The 15,038-nt window shown below is 43.5% G+C and overlaps 1 protein-coding gene across 25 annotated transcripts in view; it reads left to right on the forward strand.

Moving 5' to 3' along the window:
* LOC124721282 (myosin heavy chain, muscle) overlaps positions 1–11,424 on the forward strand; it is a 48,682-nt gene extending 37,258 nt beyond the window's left edge. For 17 of the 25 annotated variants that reach the window (XM_047246192.1, XM_047246175.1, XM_047246191.1 and 14 more), the window contains exons 29-39: positions 1,067–1,145; positions 2,067–2,312; positions 2,400–2,596; positions 2,744–3,093; positions 3,184–3,424; positions 5,075–5,216; positions 5,356–5,667; positions 6,542–6,709; positions 8,272–8,544; positions 8,686–8,838; positions 11,009–11,424. In XM_047246192.1, coding sequence (XP_047102148.1) covers positions 1,067–1,145; positions 2,067–2,312; positions 2,400–2,596; positions 2,744–3,093; positions 3,184–3,424; positions 5,075–5,216; positions 5,356–5,667; positions 6,542–6,709; positions 8,272–8,544; positions 8,686–8,838; positions 11,009–11,092 — 2,245 coding nt within the window. In that variant the 3' untranslated portion in view covers positions 11,093–11,424. Of the gene's footprint in view, positions 1–809; positions 889–1,066; positions 1,146–2,066; positions 2,313–2,399; positions 2,597–2,743; positions 3,094–3,183; positions 3,425–5,074; positions 5,217–5,355; positions 5,668–6,541; positions 6,710–8,271; positions 8,545–8,685; positions 8,839–9,851; positions 9,906–11,008 lie in introns of all 25 variants that reach the window. The other 8 variants (XM_047246193.1, XM_047246185.1, XM_047246180.1 and 5 more) reach the window with 3 other exon arrangements.
* Positions 11,425–15,038: the final 3,614 nt, after the last annotated feature.

Consider the following 15,038-nt stretch of genomic DNA (forward strand, 5'->3'; position numbering starts at 1 on the left):
GTGAGTCGTGCTTGGGTAGCTCAGTCGGTAGAGCACTTGCCCGCGAAAGGCAAAGGTCCCCAGTTCGAGTCTCGGTCCGGCACACAGTTTCAATCTGCTAGGAAGTTTCAGTTTACTTGTAACTTCAATATCTTGCTATTATTGACTAAATATGTGTAACATGTTCGTTCCTTTTACTCGGTTCTCCACAGTTTCTGGGGCTCGAAATGTAAATTTAATACTAGTTTTTTGTTCAGTGCCCTGTGATAAAAATTTTACATTCTTTCGGTGCTCAGAACTTTTTTATGATGATACACATCTGAAGTACACAAGTTGGGGATTATTACAATAAAAAATTTGCATCAGATATTGTTACATAGACAGGTAAATTGCATTTGCCGTATATAAAGCTTTGTTATTATTATTTCAGAGTAGTACATTAAATTTGAAAATTAAGAAAAAAAACACGCTTAAGAAATGTATTTTAACAGAACTGTGGAATACTTGTGTTGTTACAAAGGAGGAAATTCCACGGGATGAGGGCCTCATAGTTCTAGAAATATTTCGTGACAGGACTTCAAATGTTTTTTCAGACTATAAGTTAGAAACATCCGTAATGTAAAAGTTAAAATTTTTAATTGGCATCAGTTTCAATATTCTTTGCAATTAGACAAGTATATGGGTACACATATTAAAAGAAAATTTGGATGTTCCTGTCTTAAAATTTCGTTGAGATTGCCTGTTAGAAAACAGCATAAAGTGGCCTTGTACTGGAGTATTGGAGGGAAATAGTGTAAGGAATGAGATGAAGATGACTTTTCAATCCACAGGGCTGAGCATGACCGCTCTGCAGCTATCAATGAGCTGAACAACGTGCGCGGCGCCATTGACGGCTTGGCCCGTGACAAGGTAAACCCCCTGCCTTCGCTGAGCCCAGCATGTCCCCTGTTCTGTTCTGTCCCCTTAGGAGCCCCTCCCGACCCGGCGGTGGGCGAGTGTCCCCGTGAATCGCGGACCCTCGCCCAGCCCCGAAAACTTTTCCCTAGCAGTGTGCTGACCTCTTCTTCTTGTTCTTAATGCTCCGCAGAGCCGAAAAGGACAAAGCTCAGTTCGCCTCAGAGCTGAACGACCTACGAGCGGGAGTCGACCACTTGTCCAACGAGAAGGTATCCAGTCAATGTCGGTTGGCTGAAAGCAAGCTATAACAAAAGGCTTCCATTGCTAATCGTTGCCGGCACAATTTCGCACGTTTCGTGCTTCTTTCCTTTGAGACGGCTGAAACTTTCAACTCTACTGCAGTAGCCCGTATTCTCTCTCAGAAGGGTTAAACAATTAATTTCACAGTATTATTTGTTACAATCCTTGTGTAAAAGCGAACTGCTTAAATGTATCAGAAAACAAAAGTTATTACAAAATTTTACGGCTACTGCCTCAAAGGAAATGTAAACACCGAAAAAGCGGCTGAAATTTGATTAATAAGCTAATTCCGCTAAATACTGAAAAAATAATGAACGACGCTCAAGTGGCTTTGCTATGATATGCAACAACATATGTGGTAACATCCTATCTAATACCTGTGTATTAAGCGACTCATTTGTTTGTTGTTGTGTCCTATTTCGTGTACGTGTTGTGTGGTCGTCACTAACATGTTTATAACCAGCTAAATATCCTTTATCTTTTACATGTTCCAGACATACCTCTACTTTATAGGAACAATATTACGATGTTTGTAACAAAAGCGTTTCGTAACAAATGCCGCAGTTAAAACACAAAGCCGTAATCTAAGTAACAAGAGTGTTTCATAACAATTGTTGCAGCTATAATTTAATAAAAATTTTATACAAAACTAAATATGTTCAATAACAAGGAGTTTGATGAGCGATAACATCTTGCTCACTCACAGCTGTTGGTTTACTCTAGGTGTCTTAACAGCATTTCTGTATGAAAGGTTGATACTGCTTTTTATTCGACACAGTTTTACCGAAACTCTCAAGCGGCATTTTAATATGCTTAAAATCAATATAGCTTGACCAGTTAATATATGAAATAGGAAGCAGTAGAAACTCACCGTGTTCACATTTGCCCAGGCCGCCGCAGAGAAGGTTGCCAAGCAACTGCAGCACCAGCTCAACGAAGTCCAGGGCAAGCTGGACGAATCCAACCGCACGCTCAACGACTTCGATGCCGCCAAGAAGAAGCTGTCCATCGAGAACTCCGACCTCCTGCGACAGTTGGAGGAAGCCGAGTCGCAGGTGTCGCAGCTGAGCAAGCTGAAGATCTCGCTCACCACGCAGCTCGAGGACACCAAGCGTCTGGCGGACGAGGAATCTAGGGTCAGCACATTTACTAAATCGAGCAAAGAAACAGCCCTCTACTGACGAGCAGTCGGTATTTACAAGAACTCCTTTTATACTTTACAGGAGCGCGCTACACTGCTGGGCAAGTTCCGCAACCTGGAGCACGACCTGGACAACGTACGCGAGCAGCTGGAAGAGGAAGCCGAAGCCAAGGCTGACATCCAGAGGCAGCTGTCCAAGGCCAACGCCGAGGCACAACTGTGGCGCTCCAAGTACGAGTCCGAAGGTGTGGCTCGCGCCGAAGAGCTCGAGGAAGCCAAGTAAGTACCTACAGCTGCTGCCATCGCCAGAAACTCTCCATTTTGAAACCAGCAGACCTCGGGAGATACTACTAAAGTGTTATGCTGTAAATACTACAACACATTCACATTACTGAGTAGCTAACCGTTGTACAACTATTTGTGCAGGCGTAAGCTGCAGGCCCGTCTTGCTGAGGCCGAGGAGACCATCGAGTCACTGAACCAGAAGGTCGTCGCTCTCGAGAAGACCAAGCAGCGTCTGTCCACTGAGGTCGAAGACCTGCAACTGGAGGTCGACCGCGCTACTGCCCTGGCCAACGCCGCCGAGAAGAAGCAGAAGGCCTTCGACAAGATCATTGGCGAATGGAAGCTCAAGGTCGATGACTTGGCTGCCGAGCTGGACGCCAGCCAGAAGGAATGCCGCAACTACTCGACCGAACTCTTCCGTCTCAAGGGAGCGTACGAGGAGGGCCAGGAGCAGCTGGAGGCAGTGCGTCGCGAGAACAAGAACTTGGCCGGTAAGTGACATCAGAATGCGGCACCGTCACCATCACTTTCAAAATCTCGTTACATTTCGTAACGCGGGCATTGTCTGTGCTTGCTTGCAGACGAGGTGAAAGATCTGCTGGACCAGATCGGCGAGGGTGGCCGCAACATTCACGAGATCGAGAAGGCAAGGAAGCGACTGGAGGCCGAGAAGGACGAGCTGCAGGCAGCTCTGGAGGAGGCCGAAGCCGCCCTGGAGCAGGAGGAGAACAAGGTGCTGCGCTCGCAGCTGGAACTGTCGCAGGTGCGCCAAGAGATCGACCGCCGCATCCAGGAGAAGGAGGAAGAATTCGAGAACACAAGGTAATATTAGCAACACGTAGGCATATCGAATTTCCAAGCCCATTCCATTAAGGGCCGGCCGGAGTGGCCGCGCGGTTCTAGGCGCTACAGTCTGGAGCCGAGCGACCGCTCCAGTCGCAGGTTCGAATCCTGCCTCGGGCATGGATGTGTGTGATGTCCTAGGTTAGTCAGGTTTAATTAGTTCTAAGTTCTAGGCGAATGACCTCAGAAGTTAAGTCGCATAGTGCTCAGAGCCATTTGAACCATTTTTGAACCATTAAGGGGCTAAGTATATATTCTTTAACAGTTTGTACTTCATTCTGCTGTATCCAGACAGAGCACTGCAAATTGTAAAAGTAATGCTATGCTATTAACACAGCTGCGGTAGAGCCTCGGGTGTATTGAATTAGCTATAGTGAAATAGAGCGTAACTGGACGCCAGAAAAAGGAAGTGATTATGACTCTTAGCTGAGGACGTCCAGGCGGTTGTGAAAACAACAGGAATAGCAGAGATCGATCTGAGTAGAGCTACTTAGAGTCGTTTAGCAATGATAGATGGGAATGTGGGGGTGATTATGGCATCATTATAGATAAGATGAGGGGTTGAACTGGAAAAAACACACTGAGGATCTACTGAAACGTTTGAGTTCAGCTACTTATGCTATTAGGATTATTGCAAATTTTTGCGATATACATCTGAGTAAATTAGCTTACCGCGCCTATTTTCATTCTCTGCTTTCGTATGGCATCATATTCTGGGGTAACTCATCACTGAGTTAAAGAGTGTTCATTGCAAAAAAAGCGTGTAATCAGAATAGTTGCTGGAGCTCATCCAAGATCATCCTGCAGACACTTATTTAAAGAGCTAGAAATCTTCACTGTAGCCTCACAATATATATATTCACTTATGAAATTTGTTATTAACAATTCGAACGAATTCAAAAGTAATAGCAGTGTACATGGCTACAACACTAGGAGAAAGGATGATCTTCACTACTCAAGGTTAAATCTAACTTTGGCTCAGAAGGGGGTAAATAATGCTGCCACAAAAGTCTTTGGTCACTTACCTAATAGCATCAAAAGCCTGACAGATAGCCATATAGCATTTAAAAGGAAATTAAATGAATTTCTTAATGGCAACTCCTTCTATTCATTAGATGAATTTCTGGATATAGTAAGTGGGTGAGTGTCATGTAATATTTTGTCTAATGTAATATCTTGTCTAAACACCTTTTATTAATCTGACACGTTCCACATCATTACGAAGTGTCGTATTCATGATCTATGGAACAAGTACTAATCTAATCTAAAGATAACGAGCCCAGCCCAACTCAGTATGGCGGCATCCTATCTAAGAATTTCCCCTACGAATTCTCGGTAACAGACTGCTTACCGCCCGGCAGCGCCCTTGGACGTCGCAATCTAGACTGTACTCCACTTTTTGCAGTGATCGAATATTCTCGCATTCAGCTACTATATATATATATATATATATATATATATATATATATATATATATATATATATATATATATATATATACTTCTGCTCTTTCTCGACAGAGCACTAGAAATGCCTTTGTTTACACCCCACTCTCTTATCCATAGACCACTTTTTTGGGAATCAGTGATCAGGTGTACTGAAAACTCGATGTTCGATGTTCTCCCACAGGAAGAACCACCAGCGTGCTCTCGACTCCATGCAAGCCAGCTTGGAGGCTGAAGCAAAGGGCAAGGCTGAAGCTCTGCGTATGAAGAAGAAGCTCGAGGCCGACATCAATGAGCTGGAGATTGCTCTGGACCACGCCAACAAGGTAATTATACCTCTTTTATCCAACGTCCCGACGCAGATGTCACTAATATCGAGTACTGCATCAGAGAAATTGTTCAGGGAGCCATTGCATTAGCTACGGGGTCGAGCGCTAGTACATCGCTGCCTGTCCGTTTCCGTAGGCCAACGCTGAGGCGCAGAAGAACATCAAGAGATACCAGCAGCAGCTGAAGGACATCCAGACCGCCCTGGAGGAGGAGCAGCGAGCCCGCGACGACGCCAGGGAGCTGCTGGGCATCTCTGAGAGGCGCGCCAATGCGCTGCAGAACGAGCTGGAAGAGTCACGCACTCTGCTGGAGCAGGCCGACCGCGGCCGCCGACAGGCCGAACAGGAGCTCAGCGACGCGCACGAGCAGCTCAACGAGCTGTCCGCGCAGAACACCTCCATCTCCGCCGCCAAGCGCAAGCTCGAGTCCGAGCTGCAGACCCTGCACGTAAGTAGCACTGCCTACACAGATTAACTTGGCCAACCGATCTTCAGTGGAATATTACATAGACAGTAAACTGCCTTCGCCTACAGATATCGTACTACTTTTCTCTCACCAAGAACTGTCGTTGTTTTCACCTTTATATTCACTACAGGGATGCACCCGCCAGGTTAGCCGAGAGCGCTAATTCGCTGCTTCCTGGACTCGGGTAGGCGCGCAGGCCCCGGCTCGAATTCGCCCGGCAGCCGGTGTGCCGGCCAGCCTGGATGTGGTTTTTAGGCGGTTTTCCACATCCTACTCGGTGAATACCGGGCTGGTCCCCACGTCCCGCCTCTGTTACACGGCTCCCAAACATCTGAACACATTCGCACTATTCCATGGACTGCACTAGACACAGACAGTTGGGGTACACTAATTCCGTCCCGGGGGGTACAGGGTGGCGGCAAATCCGATTAACCTTGCCGACCCTGTGTCATTGCGGGAAAAAGGCACAAGCCAAAGAAAGAATTCACTACAGGGGTGTACTTCAGAACTAAGAAAGATTTCTACAGGCCGTAACTTATTACTGTACTACTTGTTGGAACGACACACAGAGTAACGACACACACTGAATGCAATTCAGAATTTTGGTACGAGCATTTGACAAACTTATCCTGTCTTAGGCTATCGAGCATCTCAGTTAACCAGAGACATCAGTTAAACTGTTTTCCGAGAAAAATATCCCCGAGATCTACACAGATATTTTGCCAACCAAGCAACTAGTCGTGAGGGTATATTCTTTTCTCGAATATCCTGTAAAAGAGTGCATTAGTAAATCGTGAAAGAGCTGAGTGACTTGTAAGAAATACGAAGCTACATTGACTGGATTTTTTGCCCGCAGTCTGACCTGGACGAGCTGCTGAACGAGGCCAAGAACTCCGAGGAGAAGGCGAAGAAGGCGATGGTGGACGCAGCGCGATTGGCTGACGAGCTCCGTGCCGAACAGGACCACGCGCAGACGCAGGAGAAGCTGAGGAAAGCCCTCGAGCAGCAGATCAAGGAACTCCAGGTACGAGTCGCAGGCTCTCTGGCCCACTGGTACCTGTTTGTCCGTCCAGCGGTAGCTCCAACCGCGTCTGCCTTCATAACTTCCTTGTACATAGCTTCAGTATTTTTGTGGACGTTTTCTGTTGCTCAAACAGAACTCCGTAAATATTGTCCCTATGTATCACTAGAGTTTCACGAGAAAGCTCCCAATTTTCTTTCTTTTTTTTATACGGATATATAGAAAGCAACTTCATTTTAGGCGTCAACTCCATTTCTCACCTCTCCGATTGTAAATAGCTCCGTTGTTGTTGTTGTGGTCTTCAGTCCTGAGACTGGTTTGATGCAGCTCTCCATGCTACCCTATCCGGTGCAAGTTTCTTCATCTTCCAGTACCTACTGCAACCTACATCCTTCTGAATCTGTTTAGTGTATTCATCTCTTGGTCTCCCTCTACGATTTTTACCCTCCACGCTGCCCTCCAATGCTAAATTTGTGATCCCTTGATGCCTCAGAACATGTCCTACCAACCGATCCCTTCTTCTAGTCAAGTTGTGCCACAAACTTCTCTTCTCCCCAATCCTATTCAATACCTCCTCATTAGTTACGTGATCTACCCATCTAATCTTCAGCATTCTTCTGTAGCACCACATTTCGAAAGCTTCTATTCTCTTCTTGTCCATACTAGTTATCGTCCATGTTTCACTTCCATACATGGCTACACTCCATACAAATACTTTCAGAAATGACTTCCTGACACTTAAATCTATACTCAATCTTAATAAATTTCTCTTCTTGAGAAACGCTTTCCTTGCCATTGCCAGTCTACATTTTATATCCTCTCTACTTCGACCATCATCAGTTATTTTGCTCCCCAAATAGCGAAACTCCTTCACTACTTTAAGTGTCTCATTTCCTAATCTAATTCCCTCAGCCTCACCCGACTTAATTCAACTACATTCCATTATCCTCGTTTTGCTTTTGTTGATTTTCATCTTTTACCCTCCTTTCAAGACACTGTCCATTCCGTTCAACTGGTCTTCCAAGTCCTTTGCTGTCTCTGACAGAATTACAATGTCATCGGCGAACCTCAAAGTTTTTATTTCTTCTCCATGAATTTTAATACCTACTCCGAACTTTTCTTTTGTTTCCTTTACTGCTTGCTCAATATACAGATTGAATAACATCGGGGATAGGCTACAACCCTGTCTCACTCCCTTCCAAACCACTGCTCCCCTTTCATGTCCCTCGACTCTTATAACTGCCATCTGGTTTCTGTACAGATTGTAAATAGCCTTCCGCTCCCTGTATTTTATCCCTGCCACCTTCAGAATTTCAAAGAGAGTATTCCAATCAACATTGTCAAAAGCTTTCTCTAAGTCTACAAATGCTAGAAACGTAGGTTTGCCTTTTCTTAATCTTTCTTCTAAGATAAGTCGTAGGTTCAGTATTGCGTCACGTGTTCCACGGAATCCAAACTGATCTTCCCTGAGGTTCGTTAAGGCAGTCAAATTTAAATTGTTCTCGTTCTCGACATTATAGAATTTTCCCGAGGAGACTAACAAAGGTTGTGGAACTCGTCTGCAGGTACGATTGGACGAAGCCGAGGCGAACGCTCTCAAGGGTGGCAAGAAGGCAATCCAGAAACTGGAACAGCGCGTACGGGAACTGGAGAACGAACTGGACGGCGAACAGAGGAGGCACGCGGACGCACAGAAGAACCTGCGCAAGAGCGAGCGCCGCATCAAGGAGCTCAGCTTCCAGGCAGAGGAGGACCGCAAGAACCACGAGCGCATGCAGGACCTGGTCGACAAGCTGCAGCAGAAGATCAAGACCTACAAGAGGCAGATAGAAGAAGCCGTAAGTAGCAAATTTGCACACCCTGTCAAATCTGTTTAGCCTCTCGCAACTGTCTCGAACTTAATTTTAAACGAAAAGATTTTCTTATCCTGCAAACAGCTGTCCAAACGCAGGAGTATGAGACGGTGACGTGTGTTGCAGGAGGAGATTGCAGCCCTGAACTTGGCCAAGTTCCGCAAGGCACAGCAGGAACTGGAGGAAGCGGAAGAGCGCGCAGACTTGGCTGAGCAGGCCATCGCTAAGTACCGTGCCAAGGGCCGCGGGGGTTCCGCCGCTCGTGCACTCAGCCCACCCGTGAGTACACTTCATTTCGTTGATCAGTGACTTCAGGGAGATTCGTCGCAATCTCAGATTGCATGCAGATGGCGCAGTTATTTACCTGAGAACATTATAATAATATCCAGTAAGACTTCGATCAAAACATCGGCAGCGAGTACTTAGACCAAAGTAATATAGTTTAGTAGTCAGGCAGAGCGCGCAGTGTGTGGTCTCGCGGTAGCGTTCTCGATTCCCGACTAGGGGGTCCTGGGTACGGTTCCCGCCGTGGTCATAGATTTTTTTTTTTCCTGCCTCGAGATGACTGGGTGTTGTGTCGTCTTCATCATCATCATTCACCCCCATCAGGGTCGGAGAAAAGCAATGGGTAAAGGAGTATGGGATTCATCATCATCATCGTCATCACACATCTAGAAGCATAGAACTGTGTAAGCCGTCAGTCGTCAATCATACAGAATAAGTTGCAGATAAATAAAATGGCAGGCTTCGATTTACTGAAAGAATACTGCTCGAGTAATTGTGTGGGATCTATTTGAAATTGCACCGCAGGCAGAGGGGGGAAGTTTCGTCAGGAGCTCGACTGTAGGCATAGTCTTGGAAATTCTAAACTGATAGGCACTAGCAAATAGACCCGTAAAATCTCGTGGAAACTAACTTAGAAATTTTCGTAAACAGGTTACTGCCCTCAAATCTACAAATAGGCTACTGAATTAGAAAATAGTTGTACGTTATGTTGTTCCTCGTGGAACCAAACTTGGCAGGAGAGAAAATGAAAGAACAGCTTTCAGTGGCAATAGAAGTAATAGTGGTATCTTAAGTCATTACTAAATTATCGAAGATACAGCACTTTATAAATATTTCGTAGGATTGCACAATGTTTTAAGATAAAAAAATCTTGTATGCTCTTAAGACTACTTTAAACAAAATTTAAATCAACGGTAAACATCTCGTTTTATTTTTCATATTTAGTAATATATAAAAAATGCAGTATTTTGGGAAGTGCTAGAATGGAGTTTGTTTTTGTTCTGCAGCCAGCGGCCAAGGGTCGCAAGATTCCTGCTGCCGAGTAAACGGTGGGCTACCTTGTAAGTGCTTGTAAGCGCTCTTGTGTTGGTTGTGTGTCCTTCCTGAATGCTCGTGTCACGCATCAGGCAAGCGGCCCTAGTGACATTCCCCAGGCTCAGCATGACTCCTCGTGTCTTCCCACAATACGCACGTGAGACGTGCATCATCCTTCTGCAAATATCTCAACACGAGTGAAAAATCTTATATTTTTTGCACTCACTGAGAAATTTCTCGCATACCTCAGACTCGGTATTGCTGCGGAGAGCTACGCAGTCGTTTTAATTGTGCCTTCCCCGTTCGCATGACCGATATTGCCTGAAAATGGTTTACATAAAGCATGGCCTTCGAGGACACCTGAGACTTCGAGTTTGCTTGGAAAGCGACTATAGTTTTACGTGTGGTGTGAATGATTGCTTTGTACAGAAATGCTTAAAGTGGTGTTTTCCTAAACAGTACAGTGATACGTTGGAACAGAATGGCTTCAGTACAACTATATAAAACGTTCTCTCTTTTGGAATGGCATTGACCATTCACTCTCTTGAACTGACTCACTGGTTTCTCAGTTCTTTTTCGTCCCAGATGCCTGTTACTTTCAAATTACTGAAGCCAATAAAAAGTTTCCAAAAACGCTATATTTTTACAGAGAATATTGCTCCACACTTATCCCTTCACGGAATGCCTATAACCTGACGACTTTTTGTAACAGTGTATGCTGTGGTGTGCAGTTTGTTGGTTCCTTATTTTGACATTCTTGGAAGCTGTTTCTGGGCTCCTGTTTTACACTTATGACCAAATATACAAAAGCACAAGAATGTGGTTCATTAATGGATGAAAGACATAAGATGTAAGGTCTTGCAGAGACTGATTGTGTATGAGAGTTTAAATAGCTGCAGTGTGTTAGTAGTTTCTTCTGCAGTAAAATACAGAAAGTCTACAAAATTAAATACATTGACATCTTAAACAAAGTCTTTCAAATAATCAACAGATTTGTGTATCACAACTCTGCTTTCTGGAGTGAAAGTTGCTCCCCTCAGTACAATGAAAAAGCGTAAATGATGCTAGCATCAACTAATAAAATAGAAAGTTGTGTACGCAGTGCTGACGTAGATGTCTTATGTTGCAGCCACACCGGCCCGCCATCAGGCCGCAACTGGATGGCAACGCCTTCCCACCACGATTCGACCTCCATCCTGAAGGCGAATTCTAATGACCAGCATTTGGGAGTGCCATGCAGTTATATGATGGAAGCTTGAAAATATTTTATTTTATATTTTGTTTGTCAATAAATATATTTAAGCTATATATATGTATACTTGCTCGTATATGTATATGTATACTTATTCCATATTATCATCGTGTCACGTGGGATAAGTGAGATTGTCATACTAGTGAGCCAGACCTTTGCCAAAGAAGCAGACACGTTCAAATCAGCCCTAATTCTTCGTTCGATTCTGGTCCCTGGCTCGACTAACTTGTGTGACTGATCACTTAATGTACGTGGCTACTCAAGGAACCAATAAAGAACTAATTTTGCTATTCTGTGAGCATTCTTATTTGTAGAAAAATTATCACTACCTGTACCCTTTATCGTAGCAACTTAACTTTGAAGAGTGTAAGACAAAAGTTATCTGTGCCAATATCAAAACTTATATTCACACTCAGTTGGTTTTTAGTAAAGTAAACATGCAAAGAAAGACAGAAGACTTCAGTAAATATAAATTCAAAATAAATTCAAATACACACACAATGAAACATTTTCTATTAAGGTCTTACATGCAAAACTCATTCCACAACCAGCTACAAATACAATATGTCTTGAATATTTCAAGGTTAATGAAATATTATGAAAAGGATGGATTGCTGTTCACCAAAGCAAAGATGTTGAGTTGCAGATGGGCACAAAAAAAAAGACTACTAAACACATAAGCTTTTGGTGAGAAAGCCTTCTTCCAAAATAGACACACACATTTATGCTAACACAGCTGCACTGGACTGGTCACTTCTGGGCTATCAACAGGCCACCATTTTTATTTTCTATATACATAAATGAGCAGGCACACAGGGTAAGCAACAGTCTATGGCTGCTAATGATGTGGTGGATGGGAAGGTGTCCTCATTGAGTGACTGTAGGAGGATACAAGATGACTTAGACAAAATTTCTAGTTAGCAAGATGAATCACAGTTAGCAATAAATGTAGAAAAATGTAAGTTAATGCAGATGAGTAGGAGAAACAAACCCATAACCTTCAAGTACAGTATTAGCAGTGTGCTGCTTGACAAAGTCACATTGATTAGACCGAGCGAGGTGGCGCAGTGGTAGCACACTGGACTCGCATTCGGGAGGACGACGGTTCAATCCCGCGTCCGGCCATCCTGATTTAGGTTTTCCGTGATTTCCCTAATTCGCTCCAGGCAAATGCTGGGATGGTTCCTTTGAAAGGGCACGGCCGACTTCCTTCCCCATCCTTCCCTAATCCGATGAGACCGATGACCTCGCTGTTTGGTCTCTTCCCCCAAACAATCCAATCACATTGATTAAATATCTAGGCATAATGTTGCAAAGCAATTTGAAATGGAATGAGCATATAAGGATTGTAGTAGGAAAGGTGATTGGTCAACTTTGATTTATTGGGAGACTTTTAGGAAAGTGTGGTTTATCTGTGAGGGAGACAGCATGTAGGACACTAGTGCAACCCATTGCTGAGTTCCTTTTGAGTGTTTGTGATCTGTACCAGGAAGGATTAAAGAAAGACATTGAAGCATCACAGAGGCTAGCTGCTAGATTTGTTACCAGAAGGTTCAAACAACATGCAAGTATTATGGAGATGCTTCGGGAACTCAAATCGGAATTACTGGAGGGAAGGTGACATTCTTTTCAAGGGGCATCATTGGGAAAATTTAGAGAACCGACATTTGAGGCTGACTACAGAATGATTCTTCTGCTGCCAACATACATTTTGTATAAGGACCCTGTACTCTGTTTGTGAGAGGAACAGAAAAGGAAATGACTAGTAGTTGTACAAGGTACTCTCCACTGCACACCATAATGTGGCTTGTGGAGAATGTATGTAGCTGTAGATTTCAGCATAAATTTAGCCTTTGGTATGTTACAAATGACTGTTAACTATTCACAAAGGCATGTACAGTTATTACACTATGCCATGTGACCCTGTTGGAATGACGGAAGCTTCATACAAAGGACCAATCTGACCACTACTGCTGTTTCATTGTTTCTGCTGTGATGATCCACATCTCAGCATGGTACATGCATAGGCAACATACAGTGTATCACTGTATTCTGTATAGGTAATACTGGATTTCAAGAAAATGACACACAACTATGTTCTTGCACTTTTCAGTAACTGGATGTTGTGGTGCAATGATTAAGACTTTGGCTTCATATTCATAAGATGTAACGATAAAATTCCTATCTGAGTAATCTGACTCAGTTCTTCCATAGTTTCTCTAAGGAGCATGAGAAAAATGCCAGAATAATTCCTTAAAAAGGACACAACTGACAAATTTCCCCATTCTAGTCCAATACAAGACTGTGCTTCATCTCTGTTTAAACCAATAACAATGGTATGTTAAATTCCAACCTTACCTTTTACTTTCCATTGTTCAGTATCCATGAACAGGTGTTTCTTCACTTAAAACCATTTACTCCCTTACTCCCTTACTTTGTGTTATTAATTATCTATATTCTGTAGCTGTGAACTTCACTTGCCACTGGATAATATTTTAGGGTAAATATAAGAAATGCCCCCCATAAGGAATATACAAAATATCTCATAGAAGGAGATCCACGAATTTAAAATCCATATACATTATACTGTTCAATACTCTTCTCACAAATTCTCAAATTTGTACCTGACAAAAAATCTGTATGAGAGCTGTCTTAATTCATGCTATGCAAGTTTTTAAATTTTACAGTCTGTACACACACACACACACACACACACACACACACACACACACACACACACACACACACACACGAGGAAATAGAGTCAACAGACTTGACCATCCAGTGCCAGAACATGCTGCTGAACACAACATTCTCTAGTCCAATGGCAGCTTCACAGCCAAGCCATCTGGACCCTTTCCTCAGCACCAGCTACCCAACAGTCTCCCCTTCCTCTGTCCAGTAACACCTTCCCAAACCATGATTTCATGTAATCATGGTTGGGTGCTGCACCAACACCGGTGCCTGTGTGTCATATTCCTATCCTGTGCATCTGCTGCCTCCCTCAGAGCTGCCAGCTATGACTCCCCAACCCATCCTCCCACTTCCAGCCTCTTTCTGTCACAACCTACTTCATCTGACACTACCCCACACCCCACTCAACCTACCTAACTGCAATCCTAGCATTGTGTGTTCAGTCGACACAGTGTAGCTGCAAAGGTGTGTGTGTGTGTGTGTGTGTGTGTGTGTGTGTGTGTGTGTGTGTGTGGGCAGGCACGCACATGTGTGATGTGCAAGGATGGGAAGAGGTGGAGTGGTCCGTTTTACTCCTAAATTATTTAAATTGTACCATAACTCTGCTTGCCTCATTTATTGATATCAATTGTCATATTGTTAACAACATTATTGTCATCATGCTACCTACTTTCATTTATTTATTTAGGTTCTGGGCAACCATTTGTGTCAAAGTCATGGACCGTGTTACTACATATACAATTTAGAGAGGAGGGATTAAAAAAGAAGAAATTTGTAATAGTATACACGTGTGTGTAGTATAGCACCGTGAAGGACTATATACATATAACTGTACTGGAAGTAAGCCTTTGAAACTGAAATTGACAATCTTTGATGTATCACTGCCATCTATAAGTCCTACCCAAAGTCTGTTGATAATGAAACCTGCAGAGCAGTGTATAACAGTTACAGAAGATTTATTTCATTCTAAATTGTTTGTTTAACCCTTGGATGCATGAGCGTTCGGACTGGCGTTAATGGGGGCCTCAGAAGCCCCCATTCAGATTTCCACAAATCTGATTATTCCCCAGCTTTGTTACATTATTTATTATGAAATCTTACTGTTATAAAACATGTCTGTAGGTAGTTTAGTTAAAAAATATTAAAGAAAAGGTGTGGACAATAATTTCAGTAGAATAAGTTTTAATTTTATGATTACTAATTTTATTATTAT

The sequence above is a fragment of the Schistocerca piceifrons genome, chromosome X (assembly GCF_021461385.2).
Source record: "Schistocerca piceifrons isolate TAMUIC-IGC-003096 chromosome X, iqSchPice1.1, whole genome shotgun sequence".
In the NCBI taxonomy this organism is placed as follows: domain Eukaryota; kingdom Metazoa; phylum Arthropoda; class Insecta; order Orthoptera; family Acrididae; genus Schistocerca; species Schistocerca piceifrons.